General features: G+C 34.2%; 1 protein-coding gene across 1 annotated transcript; it reads left to right on the top strand.

Annotated features, from left to right (window-relative positions):
• On the top strand, positions 1–25,121 carry LOC145613358 (uncharacterized). The gene is made up of 39 exons (XM_081668452.1): positions 1–336; positions 1,618–1,703; positions 2,145–2,244; positions 2,467–2,574; positions 3,153–3,269; positions 3,802–3,952; positions 5,283–5,530; positions 5,674–5,859; positions 6,097–6,173; positions 6,291–6,408; positions 7,864–7,947; positions 9,045–9,140; positions 9,265–9,366; positions 10,046–10,114; positions 10,471–10,566; positions 10,650–10,757; positions 13,546–13,659; positions 13,808–13,891; positions 14,658–14,786; positions 15,549–15,747; positions 15,851–15,991; positions 16,090–16,133; positions 16,708–16,791; positions 16,999–17,067; positions 17,189–17,265; positions 19,475–19,544; positions 19,700–19,849; positions 20,046–20,111; positions 20,225–20,369; positions 20,486–20,550; positions 20,657–20,722; positions 20,964–21,057; positions 22,315–22,351; positions 22,471–22,528; positions 22,635–22,745; positions 22,839–22,906; positions 23,931–23,997; positions 24,085–24,153; positions 24,677–25,121. Exons 1-39 carry the CDS (start codon positions 286–288, stop codon positions 24,758–24,760), a joined length of 3,888 nt encoding a protein of 1,295 aa, XP_081524578.1. The 5' UTR covers positions 1–285; the 3' UTR covers positions 24,761–25,121.
• Positions 25,122–25,133: the final 12 nt, after the last annotated feature.

Below are 25,133 nucleotides of genomic sequence, written 5' to 3'. Positions count from 1 at the left end.
CAATTTCCAGAGGAGAGAGAAAAATTCAGTCATCATCAATTTTACAAAAACCAGCACCACTCTCCATTCATTCATACTGGACTACTGCTACTGCTACTATATATAACCAGTACAGTACACCACTTGTATTAATGGCGTTTTGACTTTCTCTCCTCCATTCTCATCTTCTTCTTCTTTTTCTCTCTCCTAACTACATATTAATTCAACGACGTCGTCTCTGATTTTCAATTCTACCACTACTTTCTCTTTAATTTCTTTCTCTGTTTTTCAGAGATTTTGAAATTAATGGAGTTTCGTTCTACATTCTTCTTCTTCTTCTTTCTTTTCTCTCTCCAGGTAATTTTTGTTATTATCATTTTTTTAATTGTTCATGTTAAATTATCAATTATGTGTTTCAAATTAAATTATATGCAGATTTTTTTTGTAAGATTGCAGAAAATTCTTTAGCATATTATTTTTTTAAAAAATTTCGCTGTATTTTTTAGTATAATGTTGTCATGTTGATATGTTGTTCGAAGTTATTGATTTGATTTTCTGTCAAATTAATGGTAATTAGCTGTGTGATTGCGTTGGCGGTGTTGAATTTTTCTATATTTTTTTTTAATATTTTATTTTTATCAATTTTCATGTTTATCTGCTAATTTTCTTTTATTTTTAAACATAATAATAGTGTTTATCAATGCCTTTCACTGTTGTTATTTTGATTTTTGTTTTAAATTTGTTCTAATATTAGAAATTATGTATTTCCTGAGAAAAACAAAAAAAAAAAAAAAAATAATTATGTAAATAATTTTATAATAATTAAAACTATTGTTGTTAACAAAATGAAGTAGGTAGTTGAGCTGAATTTATAAAATTTTGTTACAAATTGTCATTTTGTGTAAATTACCATAAAATTCTGCTGTGAAAAATCTATTGTAACTTTTGGAAAGTTGGTCCAATTTGTTTTTTCCCCCAGAAAATAATGGTAGATAGTAAATGAGTATTTATAGTAGTGTTGAGTGGTTTTGTTAACTAGTGTGGGGCGTGACAGAAATTTGTAATCGTACGTACTAGTATTTCATTGTCATAGTGTGAAAAAAATGACTAAGATAGTTGAATTCACACCATAGAGCTGTTGTCCAATCTCAGAGATTCGACAAATTTTCCAATTTTAGAGATAGATTTATCACTACTCGAGTTATAAAATTTGAACTTAGATTTTTATTTTACTACAAAATAAAATACTACCTTCGTTTTTTTTAAATGACATATTTTAGCTTTTGACAACAACAATACTTTGACTAGCTTTTGTGATTTATAACTACGATATAACATAGTTAAATTTGTGCGCTGACGAGCATGATAAAGAAATGTGTAACTTAAATAAACGGAGGAAGTATGAAATTAAAATTTGAAATTAATTTTTTCTGTATTATGGAGGCTATCAACAATGTTTCCCCTTTTGGTGTGTCTAAAGTGGACCTGACTAACTTTTACTGTTCTTTTTGCATGTTCTAATCATTTTTCAGAAAAAGTCTAGTCTTTAAGTAATTTTTTAAAAAAATTTATTTTTAATTTTTATTACAGCTGTTTTGTTCTATAATTAATATTAGCACAATGAATTCTGTTGTGCAGGTCTTACTAACAAGAGTAGCAACATCTGCATCAGAGGCAAAATCATCTAATACGCGCTTTCTTTTGACGCCTAATGACACAAATGGGTATAAGTCTGCTGTTATTATGAGCATGAAATGTATGAGTTGATGATAATGGGACTGTGAAATTTTTGTTAATTGCGGTCCAAAAAAACGACCTTGCTCCAGAAGCTGGTTCATTTTATATTTTTATACATTACTATTATTATCACTGTACAAAAGTGTGGCTTGTGTTGTGTCATTTAGTAATGCTGCTAGTATGAATGAATGATGTGGGAAGTCTTGTACTAGTGATAATGGTCTCAATCACTGTGATTGGTAAAACATATACTACATTGCATGATAATAACATTTTTTGAATGCCCTATCCAAAACAACTGATACACACTGATATATGAAGTGTTGAAATATGTGCTTTGGCTTTGCATTTTGCACCCTTACATAATGCTGTATTCTTATTTGATACAATGGGAAATGAGACTTACTCTGATGCTTTCTGATTCTCAGGGTGAGGCATGCACCAGGTATATGTGCAATGTATGACATATGTGGTGCACGAAGTGATGGAAGAGTTTTAAATTGTCCATTAAATGCTCCTGCTGTGAAGGTACTGAGGCCTTACTGTGCCACTAAGCCACTTGCCTGTTCTTTTAGCTTTGTTTAGCTTTATTGAAGCTGAAGCATGCATGTTGAGAAATTCTTTTTCGTATTATGTGACATCCCATATCATAGAAGCTGTTGGAAGAATTTAGCTTTTATTATCAGCTGATTGTCATTATTTATGAGATTCCTTAATAATCATATTTGCCTATTCCTGAATGATTCACAGCCGGATGGCTTATTATCCTCAAAGATTCAAAGTTTGTGCCCCACAATTACTGGCAATGTTTGCTGTACGGAGAAGCAATTTGATACACTACGGAGTCAAGTCCAGCAAGTAAGATATCTGTAACTTTTGTTAATGAAATCAATCTCAAATCTTCATATTTACATTTTATAGAATAATGTATATTTGCATAATTTCAAGTTCTTGTATGTTGGGTGTGCTTCTCAAATTCGATTTTTGATTCAAAGACAGCTCCAGGGTTGCTAATACAATAGTCAAGAAATCTTCATGAAAATTTGAAACCTGGATCTTTTCCACAAACCCTTAGGCACATATTTAGAGATGTTGCCACTGCATGATTTTGTTAACTTTGAATTAAAGTGATGCATCCAATACTTTCCTTGTTATAGTCTTCTTGTTAGCCTGCTATTATGATCATGTCAATGTGCCAAGATTTCCTCAAATTTTTTGTTTGTAGCCAGGGACTCAGGTCTCAGGGTGTTGACGGTGGGCTGGGTGCAATGTGCAAGTCACTATGCCAATGTTCAGCTTAACTCACTCCTTTAATCTTGCTATATTGGCCTAACTATGATTCTGCCAAATCGAACCTATTCACTTTTATGCATCTCTTGCCTTTTTTAATTAAATATATCATTTTTACTTGCATAACTTGTGGACATCTTTGTCAGGCAATCCCCCTGCTTGTGGGCTGTCCAGCGTGCTTAAGGAATTTTTTGAATTTCTTTTGCGAAATGTCCTGTTCTCCTAATCAGAGTTTATTCATCAATGTCACTTCTACTAAAAAGGTGAGAATTCTGCAACCTCTTTAAAATTATATCCTTTTATAAGAATGCTACAATTATGTTCCCAAAGAGTTCTCACATTAAAATTTCTGTATCCTTTTCTAGTAATTTAGTGAAATGCTAATTGCTGCTGGCAGAACATCAGCTAATCTGCTCAAAAGTTTCTTAACAATCAAAGCAAATTACTAAGCAACTTCATTTGCTTGCTTTGCCAGTATACACCTTTTTTGTAAGGAGGGAAAAATTGATGTTGTCATAACTCCTTGCACCAAGAGTCTAAATACATAGTACAGTTGTATATGTGTGTGTGTGGGGAAGGAGAAGTGCATGTGGAATTGTGGATCTCTGATGTTTGATGGATCAGCTCTTTCAGAAATTTTATCAATTGTGGATATATATATATATATATATATATATATATATATATATATATATATATATATATATATATATGATGTATTTTTCGCTAATTTGCAAATCATATCCAAGAATGTCTGTTTTTAAAGAGCTGGGCCTTATATCTTTTCTATTTCAGGTTAATAACAGTTTGACTGTGGACGCAATTGAATTTTATGTAACTGACACTTTTGGTGAAGGGCTGTACAATTCGTGCAAGGATGTGAAATTTGGTACTATGAATACACGAGCCATAGAATTTGTTGCTGGTGGTGCTAAAGATTTCAAAGGTTGATTCTACCTGTCAAAAACAGTTTTTACATATAAATTGTTCTATATATAGTCAACTCTCCTTAAGAATAGTTCTTGTTTCATGCAATTGTGATGATTACACTGGAGTATTGGTTAAATAAAGATGTGTGATGGCTGGGAATCAGTAAAGAGTTCAAAGGGGAAATTTAAGTGACATTCATGAGTTATGTCAGCATGAATCTATAATACAATTTCCTTCGTACCTTAAGTTTTTCCCTTAAGTTGTCTTTATGAGTATTCCTTATAATTAAATGACCACAAAAATTTACCTCTTTACTCTCACATTCTCTACATCTGGTTCCATCAATTCTATCTCTCTTCAACTCTGCCCAATCAAAATTATTAAAAGTAATTATACCCCAATGGGGCAAACAAAAGGGGATGAAGAGAGTACATGTTGACTTTTCTAAAGTGTAGTGTTAAAAGGAAATTCTTTAAAATAGTTTCAAGAACATGGGACAATATGTCTTCGCTTTCCTTTTCTTTTTACAGCCCAAAATACTGAATTTGTCATGCATTTTAAGAAAAATTTTCAACATTGAGATTCGCTAATGGCTTTATGGAAGTTTGTAGTCATATTAGTGGATTTTCTCAACTTAGTTAGATATCCTATTAAGCTTTTGCAAAATTAAATGTAAAAGCATTTTACTTAAAGCAGACAAGAACTACCTTTAAATGGAAATCAGAGAACGAACATTGGAAATTATGTTATAGATTGCTTCATTGCTCTGTTGCATAGATAGACGGGAGTATCTCAAAACACCTTGTATCTACAAATATAGATGGGAATAATTCTAGAATTTTGCTGGAAATTTTAAGAGGAAAGGCATTTGAGTTTTATGATAGTATGATACTATGGGCTTAACCTCACATTTCCATTTGGGAAAAAAATTAATATATATTTCCTGGTTTCCTGCACTAGCCACTGTCCTTTATCCATTCAGTCCTTGGATTCATAAATTATTTTGAATAATGATTAACAAAAATATCATCATGCAGACCCCGTACATCCAGTACATGTAAAAGTATACAACTTTTTTTTTTTCGTGTTCCTTTCGCTCAAAAAGTCGATGGATGGTCAATTACAATGGCCAGTATGATAATATAAGGTGTTTTTAGTTTTTCCAAAAAAAAGGTAGGTAGGTGATTTATGTTGAAGAACCCTAACATATTAGCATGTTATTAAATAAGCCTGTTGCTCAGAGAAAGGTAGGTAGTGTTTGGCTGCATCATTTGGTTCTAGTATCCCTTCAAATTTAAATTTATGATTTAGTGCTAATTTGTAAAAAAATTGACTGTTCTCTGCAGGGTGGTTTGCTTTTGTTGGTAAACAAGTGGGCCCTAATGTGCCTGGCTCACCATATGCAATAAATTTCACTTCTAGTGTACCTGAATCTTCAGGAATGAGTCCCATGAACGTATCTACTTATGCATGCAGTGACACTTCACTGGGTTGTTCTTGTGGTGACTGTCCTTCATCTCCTACATGCTCTAATTCAGCAGCTCCGTCCATCAGCAAGAGCGGTACTTGTTCAATTAAAATGGGTTCTGTGAAGGTGAAATTATTTACAAATTTGAATTAATTTTTACTAATTGAATTTCATATCACAAACTGCACAAAAATATGCCAGTTAAATTAAGTTCTTATGATCACTGCAGTAAACACTTATTCATCTTGAACCGCTTGTGATGACTGTAGGCAAATTGCAGTGATATTGTGGTAGCTGTGGTATTTGTTGTGTCGCTTTCTGTTTTCCTTGGATGGGGGTTTGTTCATCAGAAGAGAAAAATGAGCCCTGTTTCGAGAACAAAACCACTGGCTAGTGCCACTAGTAGCGATGGTAGGCAATCAACAGACCAGAAAGATGGGGACCTTCCTCTGCCAGTATGTGCCATTGTTCAAGCTTTTGTGGATTTATTTATGCATCCCCCCCCCCCCCCCCCCCCAATTATCTATTCTATAGGACAAATGTTTTTGGTATGTTTATGTTTCTATCTCAGTTGAGAAAGTTTCTGGATCCTTTGATATGCTTAACCTTTTTCTACTTATACACGTGAGCATGGAAACTCCACTTGTCAATATCTTTTTGTTTAAGAGGTATAATTTATTTTCTCTCTTCAGATTCTTCGTGACAGAGCTCGACTCTCTGGTGAGGCGAGACTTTCATTGGTTCAAGGATACATGTCACACTTTTATAGGTTTGTATAAAATTACCTGTATATTTGAGGCCAAATTCTGGCACGGAAAATTGTTACATATATTGTTGTCTATGTTGGTTACCAAAATTCTTTATTTCTTTGGCATATGGCTTTCAGGATATATGGAGCATGGGTAGCCAGGAAACCTGCTCTTGTTCTTTTTTCATCATTGGCCATTGTACTTGTTCTATGTTTAGGTTTAGTCCGCTTAAGAGTTGAGACCCGTCCTGAAAAGGTATCCTTCTGTGCTGTTTTATTCACCTACTGTTCTGCTCCTTCCGGTTCTGTTATGTCTGTGTTAATTGTTAGTAGTTGCTTAACATGTTCTGATGAAAGAGGCAAAATATATAGGTCCCTAACTCATTCAATGTAATTCGCTTGCCAAAAAAAAAAATCCAACATGTATATATATTATTTTATTTTCCACTATCAAGTGATTAAATATTTCTTGGGAAATAAAGGGAGATATAAAGTGAAAATGTGCTTTTTTATGTGGAGCTATTTAATTAAGCAAAAATCCAAGAACAATTAAATTAGAAGCATAGGTTACTCAAATGGAGAAAGACAAAATATTATTAGACAGAAGCAAACGCCTGGTTGGATGGTACACCTACCTCATGAACATAGAAGCAGTATAGGCGGTATCAATATCACTTTTAGGAATTCTGCACATGAGACATGATATTACAGAAGAAGAGCAGGAAGAGGTGAAATGCCACTCAAACCCAGAGCTAGCTTCGAGCCTTCGGACCCCGGACACTGGTATGTAGCCATTGAAGCCTGGTTTTACTGTTCAGCAGTGCTAAAATGGGATTCTTTGAAGTTATACTATGTGAGACTTCTTGTGCTTATCCTGTGGTGAGAATTTTTATGCATATAGAAAGATTTTTGAAGCAGAAAACTAGCAGGGTTATGCTACATTTTCCTGATGAATTGCTTTGACATTTCTTAATCACGAAAGATGGGGATGGTTCCTGATTGTTGGAAGTCCAATGTGTGAGCAGCCTCTACTATGGGCTTAGGATATCGATAACTGCAGCCTCATCTATACGTTGCAAAAGGCTCTTGGTGACCTTCTCCTGTACAGTATGAAAGGGGCTGTTTTGATTTTCATCTTTATTGGAGAGGCAATTCATGACCTTTTACTTTATAGGAAAAGTAGAAAAGGACTTGGATGATACATTACTATTATCAAAAGCTAAAATTGGCCATAATAGGCTAGGCCAAGTTTGTTGAGATTTGACCATCAACATTTGGGAGCATGTGTGTGGTTGAAATTGTTTTTTTTTTTTTTTTTTTTTTTTTTTTTTTTTTTTTTTTTTTCAGCTGAAAAATTAAATAAGTTTCAGCTAATGTGGTGAGAAAATATTATTAATTTTTCTAGGAAGATTTATTGCTTATCTTGTTGGAATGATCAATTTATTTTGTCTAATGGAAATGTAAAATTTTTAAAAAGGTGTTTACCAAAAAAAAGATTGTCTCTTCTTTTGGATTTGAGGCTTCGTTAAACTGGATTTTGTTACATATTCTGATTTCTGATTGTACATGAAAATGGGAAACATCATTCTGGACAAGGGTCACATTTCAGGCCAAGTTTGCAGAGAATTTATGTAGAATGTTCACACTGATCTAATTATATACTACAGGTTTTTTTTATTTTGAAGAACCTTACATATGTGTTCAATTTCAGCTTTGGGTCGGACCTGGGAGCAGGGCTGCAAAAGAAAAACAGTTCTTTGACACCCATCTGGCACCTTTTTACAGAATTGAACAGGTGCTTCATTAATTTTTATATTTAATAACTTGTAGATGATGTGTGTGTGTATATTTTTTTTTTTTTTTTTTTTAATGTATATACATTTTTACTGAGTACCTTATATATAGAATCAAGTGTCGTGACATGTAGTGAAATCAGCCTGAGTTTCTGCTACGTGGTCTTTTTTTTCACTGTCCAAATCATTTTAGGACTAAGGCTTTGCTGTTGTTGTTATTGTTGTTGATCTGTGTTTTCTCTGCTACTGCTGCACCCTTGACATTCTTTCTTCATCATCAAGAATGTATCAAAGTTTGCTTTATTATTTTGATTCCTTTGTTTGTATTGGGAAATCCAAACCAACATCTTACCAAATATTAGAACACTTATATAGAAGGATAGACCGGCAACTATATGCAATACTAATTTGTGAATACAGCAATGCATGTATGAAGACCATGATCAGTGATTATTGCTGTGAGTTGATGCTCTCTTCATTGTATGATGGAGGAATTTGGAGATTTTACAGAACTTGTGCGAACTCCAATATCGTTTCCGCCTTTCTGTATAAGTTGAATTGGAGAAATTTTTGTAATGTTATCTGATAGTTCTTGCCAATATCATTCTTGATTGGAGCTGTAAATATATAGAGGAATTTGGGTACTTTCTTTATCTCTTGTATCTTTCTCTGAGCTATTAAAAGGCCTTACAATAATTGGAAATTACATTAGATGGTATTAAGTTGGAACGAGGAATGAAATTAGGATGGTATGAGGTTGGAACTTGATTACTAATTCCATGTGTTTAAGTTAAGTAGGAATGAACACAATCTTTTATTGTGACACCTACATGATTGGTATGAGTCATACCCAGCTCCTCCCAAGGGTTTTAAAAACCCATACCTTATGGGTTTGAGGTATGGGTTTTAAAATAGAAGAAATCTCTAACCAAACAACAGGTCTAGATTTTTACCATTCTAAACCCATACCTGAAACCAATATCATGTGAACCAAACGCCCCCTCATCAATATAATTTCACAATAGAGTTTCTGATATATTTCATTATATACAACATTATGTTGAAAAGTGTGAATAACATCTGTTTATTTGTCCTGCAGCTTATAATTGCTACAATTCCGGATGGAGGACAAGGAAAAGCACCTAGTATCTTGACAGAGGATAACATCAAATTACTTTTTGAAATACAGAAGAAGGTAAGCCTGGTGCTTTAGCTATTTCTAGGAAGTAATCTGTCAACTAGCTTACTAACATGGACAAGGTTAAGACTTTGTATTTTTTTTCCTATTTCTTTTTTTTTAATAGTTCCCTTCGTGACAGGTTGATGGAATTCAAGCCAACTTTTCAGGTTCAGTAATATCTCTAACTGACATTTGTTATAAACCACTTGGCCAAGATTGTGCCACTCAGAGCATTTTACAGGTAAAACAGTTTATCTTTTTCTTAATCCACATTCTCAGATTTGACAGACTTCTGTACTACCATTTATTCTACTACTCTGTCTTGAGAAGTTTAGGCTAAGGAATGATTTTGATGCAATATATGCATATCTTGTGCAATGTTATATATATTAATATATAATATTGTATTCATTTTGGGCATGGTGATGTTCTTTGGCAAACCCTTCCAAGATCTGTTTTGATATTAATTTTAATATTTTAATAACTTGATAGAGTACCGTGTAGCCTCTTCTTGATAGAATACCTTGTGCATAGTGATAGAGTACCTTGTGCATAGTTATAGAATGCCATGTCTTTTTGTCAAAGCTCTGTACATGCTAAATGTAATATGAAGCTGTTTTAGTTTTGGGCATGGATTTCTTATTTTATTGTATACTTCGAGTAGTATATTTTTTATCAAGTCACCAGGTATCATCAAGTCACCCGCTTAGTGTATAGTATGCCATATGAAATTGATGTCTGATCTATAAATTTTAGTTGTCTGCAAGAAGTCATGCACTCATGCTAACTGCATTTGATGCTCGGTGAAGGTTATGATCATTGGCTGGTTTCCCATAAGGCCATTAGTATTTCATCTGGAATCTCATAGCTATTATGGCTTTAATTCTCATATTTTTGTTTCTTTTTCTTTTTGATGCCAGTACTTCAAAATGAATGCTGACAATTTCGATAGCTTTGGTGGAGTGGATCACATTCAGTACTGTTTTGAGGTGTGTAATTTCCCATTGAAAGTTGGTTTGGTCAGAATTATATACTACTTTTCTTCTGATTTTGCAGAAATTCTTTCATCTTGAGGTATTCTCTTAGGTATAAATTTGAGCTACAGTAATTAAAAATCGACATTCTAGTACAATCTTATAGCAACCTCTGTTTGAGAAAATTATGTATTTTCTATGATAACCATATTAATGGCAGAAATTTTGTACATAATGTAATACAACTTTTAATAAGCTTGAGAAATTCCATCATTGACTTCTTTTCTCTTTTCTAGCTGTCACCTATGAAGTGAAATCCAAGATTGACTGGAAAAACATATAGGTTGACACCATTTATTTGCCTTTTGCAGCATTATTCTACTGCAGACAATTGTAGGAGTGCATTCAAAGCTCCACTAGATCCTAGTACTGCACTGGGTGGTTATTCTGGAAACAATTACTCTGAGGTACTTCTTGCAGTGCTAGATATTTCTCCTGTTGCATGCAATGGATTAATTTTTTATTTTTTGGTTGTTTGTTTTTGTTATAGGCTTCTGCGTTTACAGTCACCTATCCAGTGAACAATGCAATTGATAGAGAAAGCAATGAATCAAAAAGGGCAGTGGTTTGGGAAAGGGCCTTCATTCAACTTGCAAAGGTAAGCATATCAATGCTCCTCTAAATTATAGTAGAATTTAACTATTTTTTTTTTTCATCACTGTTGAATGATATTATTGAAGCTCAATATCTCATTTCAACGGGAATTGTATCACTCTTGTGTGCTTTATCCCACATTAAGGGTTTATGTCTTTTATGAGAAATGTGACGACTTCAAATTTGGTTAAGCCCTCTTATCAAAGCAACAAGCCCTCTATTGGGACGGTTCTCGAAAAAGGGTTGTTAAGAAACTTCCTACTGTTGTAAAATGTGTTTCAAAGGTGTTGGACTAAATTATACTACCTCCGTTTCCCCAAGCTTTACACTTTTTTTTCATCCGTTTTTCTAAGTTCTCTTCAATTTTACTATATTCCTTTTTTGGAAACTTCTTTTTAATCATTCACTACCTTACTTTGTGGGGCCCAATTATATTTAATAACTTCCTACTCTCTATATCTCTTTTCTCTAACATACAAGTACTCACATGCATGATCTCCATTTTTTCCCCTTGGCTTCAGCTACAGTGATTGAGTAGCTTTAGAAAAAAGATGTAAGTGATAAAGGGGTTTGTTGAAGAAAATTAAAGCTTTATTTTTATATTTTTTATCTGACTAATTTTGTTTAAACTTACTTCGTATAATTTGAACTTGAGCTCATTTGGAGTTATATTCGCTGTAGTAGAATTTATTTTGTCATAACTTAATATTAATGTGCCCATACTTTAATTTGTCTGAACTTATTATATTGTTTGCATTATTAGACCATCTCCAATAGTGAGACTCAATTCTGAGTATTGAAATACAAAATGAGTTGTTTTTTACCTCCAATGGTGATACTCTACCCGCTTCTTAATTTAGCAACTCATGTAAAGTCTAATTTCCCAGTGGTGAGACTTTCTAAAGTATACTAATGTCACTTTCAATTTATGGCCCACCAAATCATGCTATAAGTTTTTTTTAGAAAAAAAAAATTAAAACTTAAATAAGTTACAAAACATATTATAATATTGATAATTGCCCACACTTTTTGTCAAATGAGACTCAAAGCTGAGTATCTAAACTTAGCAACTTTTTTTGGAGTTGCTTAGTTTAAATACCAACTTATTGGTATTATTTGCAAAAAATACTCTCTCTCTCCTAAAGAAACTCCCTCAAGTCTCACCATTGGAGATGGTCTTAGAACTTATCTTGTTTGAGATAATAGAATAGGGTCTGAATGAGATTGCTGAATATATATTGGAGGAAGATCAAAATACAAAATGATAATTCTTAAATGTTATAGAAAGATATGTATGCTGATTTTCACATAACTGTATAGAATTCACAAAAAATTGCTCGGTAGTTGTTAAATGCAACCATATCTGCTAAAGGCCTAAAGTGGTTATGTGTGGTAAATTTTTACACCTATCACATGTTTGTAGAATAACTTCAAGCATGCGGGTGTGTAAGTGTGTTAACGTATTGCAAGTTTGTGTAAATACCAACCAAAAGGGTGAGTAGAGATAATAAATGGCAGTTTCATTTTGATATAGTAATAAGTAGAAGCATAGTTAAGATTGTGTATCTGTTATGCAAAACTTATAATTTGACGCGGTCTTCAGAATTCTGTGTTAACTTTGGGTGTTATGGAAATATAATCCTGGGTATATTCTGCTATTTATCTGAGCTCCATAATTGGCTTGAACCTAGATTGAAATTTTGGTTCAAATGTAAGTTTACATGGCTGGACTTGAGACTTCAGAAGTCACCTTTTTTAGTTTTTGGAAGCAAGATGACATTGGTGATGGGCAGCAAACTAGCAAAGTCATAAAATAGCTCTTGTTGTTTCTCCGTATTCATTTAGTTTACCTTGGATTAGTCAGAAGAACATCATCCCCATAGTTTATAAGAGCATCTGGTAGGAAGTAATTGGTTTGGGTTTTTTCTTTTCTTTTCTTTTTTTTTTTTCTCTTTTGTGTGTGTGTGTGTGTGTGTGTGTGTGTGTGTGTGTCTGTGTATGTGTGTGTGCGTGTGTTTGGGGGGGGGGGGGGGGGGGGAGGGGGGTTGAGTTGTTGTGCTATAGCTATTGTCCTGTTGGCAAATTTATTTTTCTTTGACAGATAGCTTCCCTGAGAAAGGGTCATATAGTGATGTCATTTGGTCTAGGGTTGGGGTCTTGGGGAATTATATACGGAGTAGAAAGTATAACCTTAAATGAGTGGTCAAGTTGTTGAATTGAATTAGTTGTTTCTTGTGCCTGTCCCTGGATTAAATATCACTGATATCATTGCTTTGCTGTCCTCTGATATGTTATGTAGCTGGTTGTGTTATGGTTTGGCCTTTTGGGGTTATATCTAGAGGTGGTTCCACGTTGTAATAATATTTCCTCATCCCTTCAAATTTTCTATATTCAGGGTATTTCTCTGCCCCTATATGTTTGTCCTTTGATCACCATGGAAGGGTGTTTGATTTCTAGGGAGAGTTTATTGCATATCCTGGATTAGATCACAATTCTTGCTATGTCACGAAGAGGCTAGAAGGCTAACCCTTCCAAGATCTATTTTTCACAAATATGCTGAAATGTTGATGTGGCTAACCGCTAAAGTTGTTAAGAAATGATGAAAAATGTTAAGAACAGGCTTTACATTATAACCACTGTCATGTCGCTCATGCATCACGGAAATTTAAAATAATTGGTATAGCTAATTCATGTCTCAAATTTGACCTTCCTGCTTCTATATAAACCTTTTTTTTTTTTTTTTGGTTTTCCGTTTCTTTGTTTTGTCATTGATTGGTGACTCTTTGTAACAGGATGAGATAATGAAAATGGTTCAAGCTAAAAACCTAACGCTCTCTTTTTCATCGGAAAGTTCCATTGAAGAAGAACTGAAGAGAGAGAGCACTGCGGACGTCATAACTATAGTGGCAAGTGTTTCTTTTCCTCTCTATTATATAAGATTCCTTCCAAAGCGGTGTCACAAACAACTATCAATTGTATCATCAAAAAAGTAGTCAATATACTGTAACGTTTATAATGACTTGGAACTTTTTTTTCTTTTAAAATCCTTTTCAGATAAGCTATCTTGTGATGTTTGCTTATATATCACTTACTCTGGGGGACAAACCTCGATTATCTTCCTTTTTTATTTCGTCCAAGGTACGATTCATCCATTGCATCTTTTCTCTTACTTAGTTGGGTTATTGCTTATTTAATTTGCATAGGTACCATGTGAGGCTGTGCTGCTATTGTGTTGATTGGTTGTTCACAAAAGAAGATGGTGAAAATAGATACAAATATTTCCTTGAGCAAGTATAACAGAGAATTCTTACAACACAATGACAGTTTTAGAGCCTTAATCCTAGAAACCCAACGAAAATTTCAACAAGATTGTTTGTAAAAGTTGGATTTCCAAACTGTTCAATTGCATGGTCATTTCGAAGTTGTTGTTTTAGCAGATAATACTAGATAGTTTCTTATGCTTCGATACTACCAATGTGCCAAAGGTTATAAGGGCTTGTAAAGGCTGTCTTTCACCTACCTGTAGTTCCCATATCCCTTATAAATTTTGATCAAATGTGCTTCAGTTGATTTGCAAAGTAAATTTTGGCTGCTAATTGTGGCTATATGACAGTTTGATCTGAATGACGGGGGAAAAGTCTCCTCTTCTACCTCAGTATCAGGGATATCTACTCTCATATTTTTCATCTCTGTTTGTGTGTGTGTGCGCGCTCCGCGCGTGTTTAACGTGCCTAAATATGTGCAGTTTCCTTCTGTAGTTTCTCTTTTGGGAAATTTCAAACTGTTGTTTAGCTATATTATATTGTCATGTATTGCTTGAGCTGCAGATTGAACTTATATTGCCCTTTTATCTTTCTTTTTTTTTTCTTGAATTATTGGAAATGCATAATGTGGGAGATTCCAGGTATCACTTGGGCTTTCTGGAGTCATGCTGGTCATGCTCTCAGTTCTTGGATCAGTTGGATTTTTCAGTGCTATTGGAGTAAAATCTACACTTATTATAATGGAAGTCATTCCTTTCCTTGTCTTGGCTGTAAGTTCTACTTTTCTGTCGATATATAATTGCTTATAGCAAAATTATATTTAGGCAATGTTTGGGGATAGTATTGTCATTGACTTTTATATTTACTGAAGTTATTCTGCTCACTAAAATAAGATGTTTCCGACAGGATGTCTTACATCATTCTTGTAGGATATTACATGCTATCACTTTCCCCTCTAATGACAAATTTCTCATGAAAATACAAGACACCCTATCCATGAGGATCCCATCAGCCTATTATTTTTCTTATTGAGTCAAGATTTAATTCATGTGGTCGTATGAGACTCACATGGGAATTGGGGACTGTTTGCATGTCTATGAGGTTGTAAATGTGCTTTGGGTTTCTCTGTTTCTATCGATCACATCAACTCTTTATATCTCACGATTCTTATACTTTGTCTTTCTAAATTTCTTCTCTATCCATTTATTAACATTCAACCACATTTTGGCTTGTCTCCTACCCTTAATTATTTTTATTTAGTATTTATTTGTTTATTTATTTATCATTGCTTATTCAAGCGTCCAAATCCGTAGGTGTCGTATTAGGCAGTTGATTCCAAAGTTTTTAACGTACTGGTAGTTCCCCACATAGTAAATCGTACTATTGTACCAGGCTAATGCCTTACGTGTCTCCTGAACTTCTATTAGGTTTGGTGTAAACTTTATGTCTTAATGTGTTTATCTGTTCGATGAACTTTGTGCACTCTTAGGGTAAGTTTATCACTGTGACAACAATTGCCTTCTATTTACTAGGTTGGGGTGGACAACATGTGCATTTTGGTTAATGCCGTTAAGAGACAACCACAGGATTTGCCCTTAGAGGAACGCATAAGTAATGCACTGGTAGAAGTCGGACCATCTATTTCACTGGCTAGCCTCTCCGAGGTATTAGCATTTGCAGTTGGAACTTTCATCCCAATGCCAGCTGTGCGTGTGTTTTCCATGTTTGCAGGTTTCTCTCTCCTCTATCTTCCAATCTTTGTTGAAGACTTCTTCTATTAGTAATACATTGGTGGATTATGCTGCTGAATGTTATTTTCCTTGTTTCTTTGAAGCTCTTGCTGTTCTGCTGGACTTCCTTCTGCAAGTTACTGCATTTGTTGCACTGATAGTATTTGACTTTAAGAGGACTGAAAAGCATAGAGTTGATTGTTTTCCTTGCAAGAAGGCATCCTCCATCGAGGACTCAGACAATGGTATCTGCCGCTGATTAGTATCTAGGTATTGTATTTCCATACTTTGTTTTCACACCCTCTTTTATTAAACTGTATTGTGTGGATTTGTAAAATTGCAGGGATTATTCAAAGAAATCCAGGATTACTTGCTCGTTATATGAAGGTACGCATATATATGTAGATGGAAGCTTGAGCTAGTACAAGCTGTATAACACTTTTTATTGCCTATTGATGAAGAAACATTTAGTATTGAATGGACATTGAGAATTCTATACTGGACTGACTTACTCTAAACTTGTATCTAATCTAGTTAAAACTTGTATTCTTGTAGTTGGAACATGTCTGTTTTGTGCTATCTTTGTCCTTAATATAACTGAGATTTATCCTTCCCTCTCTATTGGCTCTGTCAATTTTTAAAATATATGTGTTGACTATACTTCATTCCATTGAAATGATAAAAATCATGTAACTTATAGGGATAATTCATTACATTCATAGATTGGAAAATCTGAAATCTTCGATACAAATTGATAAGCATGAATCTAATCCATGAAACATGAAACTCCATTTTCCAGCAACTCATGTTCAATCTTTTCCTTGAGTAAAATCAGGAACCTTTCTTAATGTGAAATTACAGTATGCTCCTTGCCATTTTCAGTGTATCTCTTCATATACATTACATACTTATGCCTGTTTGTATATGCACTAATCTGGTGAATTTTTTGCATCATTATTAGGATGTCCATGCACCAATTCTGAGCCTTTGGGGAGTGAAAATACTGGTTGTTTCAGTATTTGTTGCTATGGCATTGTCCAGCATTGTAAGTTGCTCTGTTTAGGCTATATGCTTTGATTCTATGTTTTTCCCATTATCCTATTTGTATTCATTATCAAGCCTTGTCTTTAGTTTGAATTGGTTAAGGGATTCTCTAGATATCTTGACCTCTCCAAACCCCACTGGCACACTTGGTTTGTTGTTTTCTTTTTTGTTTGGTCAATTAAAGATTCTTACCCTGGAAGCACTGCAGACATTATGCACCAGGATTGAACCTGGTCTGGAGCAACAAATCGTTCTTCCGAGAGACTCCTATCTTCAGGTCTAGTTTTGAATTATTTATGCTCAGGATTTGCAGATTGAAAAAGAAAAATACATGGTATATGGAGGCTGTGCCATAGGCTCAAGTTTCTTAACTCTTTTCTGGTGGTTCTTTTTATCAGGGATATTTTAAAAATATTTCAGACTTTCTCAGGATTGGACCACCAGTATATTTTGTGGTGAAGGACTACAATTATAGGTACCATCACTTTTCTCTCAGGTCTCACATTTTGTGGCGGTGTGGCCCATTATAACTTTATTGGGGCGTGTTATATATTTGACTTCTAGCATTATCTTATTTAACTGGTTTTTGTCCCCTAACAATATACTTTATTTATAAGAAAGATAATTATCATAAGTTACTAAAGTTAGTAATTTGTGCTAACATGTTGTCTGATTATTTGTGCTCCTATTGTCTAGTTATATGTTTATTTCATTGAGTAGGTGTTCTAATGGTTATTTTTCTACTTGCTTGGTTACTTGCATTTTTTCTGTTTCAAACTATCTGCTTTGTCACAGTTTTACACGTATAAGTTTGAGGCACGGGGTGACTTTGTTGACTAATAGAAACGCTGAAGCCTGTCCTCTAGACTTCTAGGAAACATGGAAGATTAGATGCCATTAAGCTGCATGTTGGATCTTGAAATATTGGAACTCTTACGAGAGGTATTCACAAAACATTGGATTAATATAGCATGTACTCAATTGACCGAGTAGGTAGAAGAAAAGGTACAAGAGATCAGAGATCAAGGCGTCCAATAATATTGGCATTTGATTCAATTAAGGCCAGTTGTAATTATTATGTGGTGCAGGGTAGGAGTACTTAGTCTACTTACTATAGGGTGTCTGCAGAGCTTGTGAGAGGAGCTGAGATATTCTATCAGTTATTCTACTGCAGCTAGGGTTGGAGGAATAAATCAAGAAGAGTTTTGGGAAGTGTTCTAAACAAGCTGGTATGCTGGTTCAAGGTATTCATATTGATGAAAAGTTATGATAGTAGCCTAGGAGAGTTTGATGACTATATTGGAGTGAGAGCAGACGGGGATGCTAATGTTCCTAGATGATTTGGTTATGATGATATAAAATCAGAATGCAGTTTTGGATTCCTTGACATCTTATTATGTCATTCTTAGTCAATATGGCACTAGATGTAAGGACTACTAAGATTTCCCTGGTGAGTGCTTGACAATGAAATTAAGAAGCAGAGAAGTTTCCTAAATTGCATCAAGATAACGTTCTGGAATCTAGAATGGATATTGAGAATTAACAGTTTATCACTACTGAGTGTTAGACCATTTTCAAAGAGGAAGACGAGAAGTTACCAAATTAGCATCAAGATAAAGTCTAGAATCTAGAAGGAATATTTTGGACTGACTGAAATGGAATGGTACTGCAGAAATTTGAATATAGGATGGCGATGTAATATAAAATGGGAGTGGTTGCAAAATAGATGAAAAGTATGGGTCAGAAAATTTTGTGATGATTAAGATTAAGCAAGAAGACATGCAACATGGTATGGCGGTGGAATGAAGAAATGCAAGAAATGCTAAAATAGAATGTTGTAAGATAAACAGAGGCAGCAAAATAAGCCGCCATAGCTCCATATTGAGTTTGTAAGCTTTTGTGTTACATAATTCATGTGAAGGAGAACGGGATAGTATTAGTCTTCAGGAGACAGGGAGTGAAAATCAAATGTTTTAAAAGTGAGATGCTTAAAAAAGGGAGGGAGGAGAGTTTCGGGGGTTGGGTTGATATCAAGAAGTAATGATAATATATGTAAATCCATGAATTGTTTAATTTTAATTTTTATATAAACATAATTATAAGAAATAATGTTGAAGAAAGTTTTCAGCATATGGGGAGTAGGACAATAAGGCCTAGCAAATTATCCACAAAAGTTTTGAGGTGCTTGTATGAAAAAGTTATATCTTGGTTGATAGAACTACAGTGTTATACTTGAGTCTGGGAGAATACAATCAAATGGAGATTATTCTCTGTATTCACTTTGAACAATAACCCTGATGTTTAGGTCAGTTAGGGAGATGTGTGAGGGGAGTTAAGGCAAGTGTGATTAAGCCCATTAAGGGAAGTCACTTGAACTGTGAAATCAGTTCTCCCCCCCCCCCCCCCCCCCCTGTTAGTTTCCAGGGAAAGTGTATCTGTTAATGGTGTTGATTAAATATCTTTTGAAATACAAGAACAATTAATTGAATGAATTATAAGATTCTATTACAATTATCTTGGTTGAATTAGAAAAAAAAAAAAAAAAAACTATTTAGGTAATTTTGCTGCTGATGTGTATGATTTTTCAATTACAGCTTTTAAAGCATTATTTGCTAATTTAAGAGTGCTCGTCTAGCTTCGTGTTTTGATTCAATTTATTTAATTAATTTTTACCAACTTCACAGCTCTGAGTCACGGCAAACAAATCAATTGTGCTCTATCAGCCACTGTGATGCAAATTCTCTTGTTAACGAGGTATGCCTTGGAGTTGCAAATTGTAATCCTGCACTGGCTTAATTCTCATTATATCTGTGCTTAATTGTTTACATTATGTTCTCTGTTTGGGGTTGGTCTCAACACGAGGTCAGTGGTTACACTTATATGACTTGACATGTCCTCTGTTTGTGTAGATTACCAGGTTATCCTTAAGTCCAGAGTCAAGCTACATAGCCAAGCCAGCAGCGTCATGGCTTGATGATTTTCTAGTATGGATGTCTCCTGAAGCTTTTGGTTGCTGCAGAAAATTTGTAAATGGAAGTTACTGTCCACCTGATGAACAGGTGCATTATTATTATTATTGTTCATATAATTAGATGTTACGCAATTTATCCTAAGTGGAGCATTAGATCAACATGTACAAAATCCAAAAAAATTTAGAATTTTAAAATTCAGATACTTTCTTGGACTCTTATGTATTACTATGTTCTCTTTGTCTAATGTTTCTAACTGTAAAGGCTAAATTGGATTTTTCTGCAGCCTCCTTGCTGCTCTTCAGACCAAGCTACATGTGGAGTTAGTGAACTTTGCAAAGATTGCACCACGGTACTTTATCTGAATATGAGAAAATGAAATTATGCATTGCCCACTTAGCACATCATCTTTCTTAGTTTTCTAAATAAGATTATGACGACTATTTATATGTTGGCTATATGTAGTGCTTTCTTCACTCAGATCTGGATGATGATCGCCCTACTACCTCACAATTTCAAAACAAGCTTCCATGGTTCCTTAAAGCTTTACCTTCTGCTAGTTGTGCCAAAGGAGGACATGGTGCCTATACAAACAGTGTAGACTTGCAAGGTTGGTTATGAAATATATTGCTCTAAAATTCAGTTTTGAAGTATGGAAGCATTTATGCTCTTAATAAGACATGGAGCTGCTAAAATTGGTTGCTTGTCATTTTTTTTAACTTCCAGGATATGAAAGTGGTGTAATTCAGGCTTCAGAATTTCGAACTTACCACACCCCTCTCAACAAACAAGTACGAAGATATTAGTTTCAAATTTTCAATCGATAATTCTGACTCAAGTCACTTGGCCTCTGCATATCTTTTTGTCTTCCTTATATCTGACATTCATACTTTGCAGACTGACTTTGTCAATGCACTGAGAGCAGCACGCGAGTTCACCTCTAGGATTTCTAAATCATTAAAGGTATTATCTTAGGTGCTACTGAGTCTTCCGTCATTTTGTGTTGGATTCAGTATTCATAGATTATCAAGCCTAAGGATCTATCTATTACAAAAACCAAATCTTGAATTCATTTAAGATCCCCTCTTCACTTTGCTGTTAAGCAAAATTTGTACTAACAAAACATCAATAGATTGCATGAGCACTAGAATTGTGGGTCTTTTGTTCTTTTCCTCATTTGTTCCTTTTTTTTTCCTTATTGCAGATGGAAGTATTTCCATATTCAGTGTTTTACATGTTCTTTGAGCAATACCTGGATATTTGGAGTACAGCATTGGTAAACCTTGCAATTGCTATCGGTTAGTCTTATGCTGCTTTTGCTCCTGTATTCAATATCTTATGCAGATAAAGTAAATTTTTCATCAACTGGTCTTCATATTGTCAATCTAGAATCTAGATCTTGCAGCACATAGACAAAGAATCAACTCATGTTTACTTTCTCCTTAATGCATACACATGCTTTGACTGTTATATCCTAAAAATTATGTTCTTTGGTTCTGATTAATTTTTATAATGTGGGTGTGAGATTAGTCTAATGTTATCTCAGTATAGAACATTAAACTGAAACAGAATGCCTAGTTATTCTATCTCCCGTTAACCACATATTGGTTTCCCCTACTGACGATCTTCTGGCCTTCCAAAACATGCCTGGATGAAGCCTAATACTCTAAAAGTAGCAGAATTGTCTATCAAAGATGTAACAGATTAACAAAGACAGATGAAAGGAAAATTTCTTCGTGCAGATGTTCCAAATCGCTATAATTAGAAATCAACTGCTTCTTTCAAAAAACAAAACAAAACAAAACAAAACAAAACAAAAAAAAATTATTAATAAATAAACAAAATAAATTAATAAAAGTCATCAACTGCTACGGAGTATTCTTCTGGAAGTTGGTTAACAGCTTAAACCTTGTCCCCAACCCCCATCCCTCCAGCCTATCTGAGCTGAAGGTGCTTTTTAACTCAGATTTCTCTCGTAAATAGGTTATATACTATTTAAGATGATAATACTACTTTCCAAGTACTTTAGTTGTTACTGTATTGGAATAGATTTAAACCACTTAAGCACCTGGCAACTTGTTGAATGAGAAAATACCCCCCAAAGTTCTGATTATTGGAAAATAACTCAAAGTTGGAATTTTTAAAGCAAATGGCCTAAAGTTGGGATTATTAAACCAATTTTTTAAACTTCTTTTTACTTTTTTTTTATTAATTAATAATTGAAGATATGGATAGCCAAAGCTGTAAGTTGCCAAGCATGAAAGTCAAATTTTTTCAAGCTATAATGATCAGCAAAAGTATTCAAAATGATAAATTATAAGTTGTTTTGCCTAATTTATCAACTAGAAATATTGTTCGTCTTCTAAATTTTACTGATTTCCTTCCCTGACAGTAGATATAATTTTGGATATTTCTAATGTATTATTTCAACTAGGAATATTGATAGTCTTCTAAAATTTACACACATTTTTACCTGCTTGTCATAAATTGTTCTGCCAAAAATCTATTGATTTCCTTCTCACGACAAATAATGCTGTTTTTTTGTGACTGAACAGGGGCTGTCTTCGTTGTGTGCCTGATTATAACTTGGAGGTTTGTATATGTTGTGACACATATTCTTCCGCCAACCCACCCCGCCCCCCATACTCTTTTCTCAACTTCTGTTAATAGACCGATGCTGACTACTTGTTTTCTTGTGTTGATGATTGTAGCATATGGAGCTCGCTGATTATTCTACTTGTTATAACAATGATAGTTGTAGATTTAATGGTAAGTTCCTAAATTTTAATTTTCTGTTCAGGTTAATATGCTTGTGAACTGTTTTTATAAGCATATATATTATACTCACATTAGATTCATGATTAATACTTTGCAGGGGGTTATGGCCATTTTGAAAATCCAACTTAATGCAGTTTCTGTAGTTAATCTCGTAATGTCAGTTGGAATTGCTGTTGAGTTCTGTGTGCACATAACTCATGCTTTCATGGTTAATATCTATTTCATTCTCATTTTCTAATTGTCTATAATGGCTCCTTGCTGTGAAGTTTCTGATGTCCCTTCTGGCTGCTTCTTCATACAGGTAAGCGGTGGCAATAGGGATCAACGTATGAAGGAGGCTTTGGGTACGATGGGGGCTTCTGTATTCAGGTTTTTACATCTAATATATAAGCTGCCTTGATCCCATATTTTTCAATGTTTCTGTTTTTTGAATACAATGTGGTTGGGTGGGACATATATGTTAGTACTGGCTGTGTTGCTAAGTATATGATACTAGAATGTTTCAGGTGTGGTAGTCGTGCTTGTGTGAATTAGAGGCTGTTATGGCTGATTTAAAAAAAACATGAATAACAAGATACAATGGTACTCTCTATGTCCCAATTCAATAGTCATTCCAAGCATTGCTCTTAATATTATGCAATAAGTTGGTGGCTTATCTATCCCTCTATAATATAGTAGAATAGTAGATTTGATTGGAGATAATAGAGGAATTTTTTTAATTGAATGAGAGTGTGGGACCTTAACTTTAAATAGTTGGAAAAGGTAGTAAAATATCAGTGGATCCATACCATAAATGAATGTGACAATCAAAGTGGGACATATGTAAAGGGATCAATCAATCAAAGTCTTAATCCCATAAGTGGGGTCGGCTACATGAACCGGGAGTATTGGTTTATTCATACTGTTTTTGGCAGATAATATAATTGGCATTCCTATAAGAAAATTACATGGGAAAATGCGACTATTTTTACATGTTTTTACTTTCTTTAGTGAATAAGTAATAGCTTGGGTTGTCTAATGTGTAATCCGTAGTACACTTTGGTAAGTAAAATGAGTATGAGATTGCAATATGTTACTTATGTTAAATCAGCCCAAAAGTGATCCAGCATACGAGTATTTGTATTCGATAAAATACGCATTCCTAATATGAAATTCCCTGTGGGAGAGGTTGGGGGGGGGGGGTGTTAGTGGGGATTGGAGTATTAGGTAGCACTGGTAATAACTTTAGATCAGTTAGCTCCTGATTCTCCATTGCATGATGGGAACTAATCTAGCATGTAAATAATCAGTTTTCTGCTTTGTTTTGCTATGATATTATGTGTATTATGATTTATCTCCTTTATTATTAGTAACTAATGTCCTATCTTCTAATGCTTTGCTTTCGTTTTTGCAGTGGAATTACATTAACAAAGTTAGTTGGTGTTATTGTTCTAGCATTCGCCAGATCACAAGTCTTTGTGGTATGTGTTTCAGAACTTTTTTCTCTTTATCATGAAAGTTTGCTTAGTCTCTTTGCTTTAACACTACAAACCTTTACATGTCTGCAGGTCTATTACTTCCAGATGTACCTCGCTCTAGTCATCCTTGGCTTTCTACATGGTCTAATATTTTTACCTGTGAGTTGTTTTACTGAATTTATTCTTATTTAAAAAGCCAATTCTCCTGTTTTATGGTCCTTGTTCCTGCATGGCTAGATAATAAATCTATATTCTTGGCTCAATGATATCAGATACACATTTTTTTTTCTTAGACCTTCACTGCTTAGAGGCTGTGTTGAATATAGGATTTTGCTAAGGGCTTAGTATAACAGTAATAGAACATTCTTAAAAGTTGAAAATTTACAACAAAATCACACATTGTTCAATGATAATTTGGCTGCTTCCCTCTTTTTTTTTTTTTTTCCCCCGGCTACTCCACAATATTTTCACATCACAAAAACCATAGAATAATTCCCTTAGAAAAAGAGTCAATTGCATTGATAATCTTGAAGGTTCAAATGGATTCATCTTGTGGCTTGGTATGATATATAACAAAAAATTTGAAAATGATGTGATTATTGCACAGAAGAGTGGCTTAAGTTCGCATTTTCCACATGAACAGTCTAGTTATTTGAATTTTCTACTGGTAAAATGCTTGCAGGTATTATTAAGCATGTTTGGACCGCCTTCAAGGCTCATCTTAGAGAACGAAGATGCTCGGCCATCTACATCTTCACAGTTCTAAGCTGAGTACTCAACCCATTCATTTTACCCTCTAAAATAATTGATAGAACGAAAGAAAATCAGTTTTGAGACCACATTTACCCATACAGTGATTTCATTAACCCTTACAGCAGCTTCTTGTAAAGTGTACCATAACTTGATGAATAGAGGAGTGAGAGCATAGATTATGATTCATCTATGTACATAAGCTAGAGTGACACATTATATGTATCGTCTCACATTCTGTAGTTTGTCAACGAGTTTATGGGCTATTATTTGTCTTTGACATGATGAGGTTAATGTACAGGAATTGAACCAGTACTCAATGTATCTAAAACATGATTAAAGAAATGAATTTGTTATTAGATCAAATTTTCAAATTATACTTTATCTAC

Source organism: Chenopodium album, chromosome 25, assembly GCF_948465745.1.
Source record: "Chenopodium album chromosome 25, dcCheAlbu1.1, whole genome shotgun sequence".
Taxonomy (NCBI): Eukaryota; Viridiplantae; Streptophyta; class Magnoliopsida; order Caryophyllales; family Amaranthaceae; genus Chenopodium; species Chenopodium album.
Note: the sequence above shows the minus strand (reverse complement) of the source record. Positions and strands in the feature narration are given on the sequence as shown.

Excerpts from the sequence above, each read along its gene's own strand:
- LOC145613358 (XM_081668452.1), top strand. The coding sequence starts at position 286 with ATGGAGTTTCGTTCTACATTCTTCTTCTTCTTCTTTCTTTTCTCTCTC. Across the intron at positions 2,575-3,152 it reads TACGGAGTCAAGTCCAGCAA|GCAATCCCCCTGCTTGTGGG; the intron begins GTAAGATATCTG and ends CATCTTTGTCAG. Across the intron at positions 9,141-9,264 it reads TTTTTGAAATACAGAAGAAG|GTTGATGGAATTCAAGCCAA; the intron begins GTAAGCCTGGTG and ends CCTTCGTGACAG.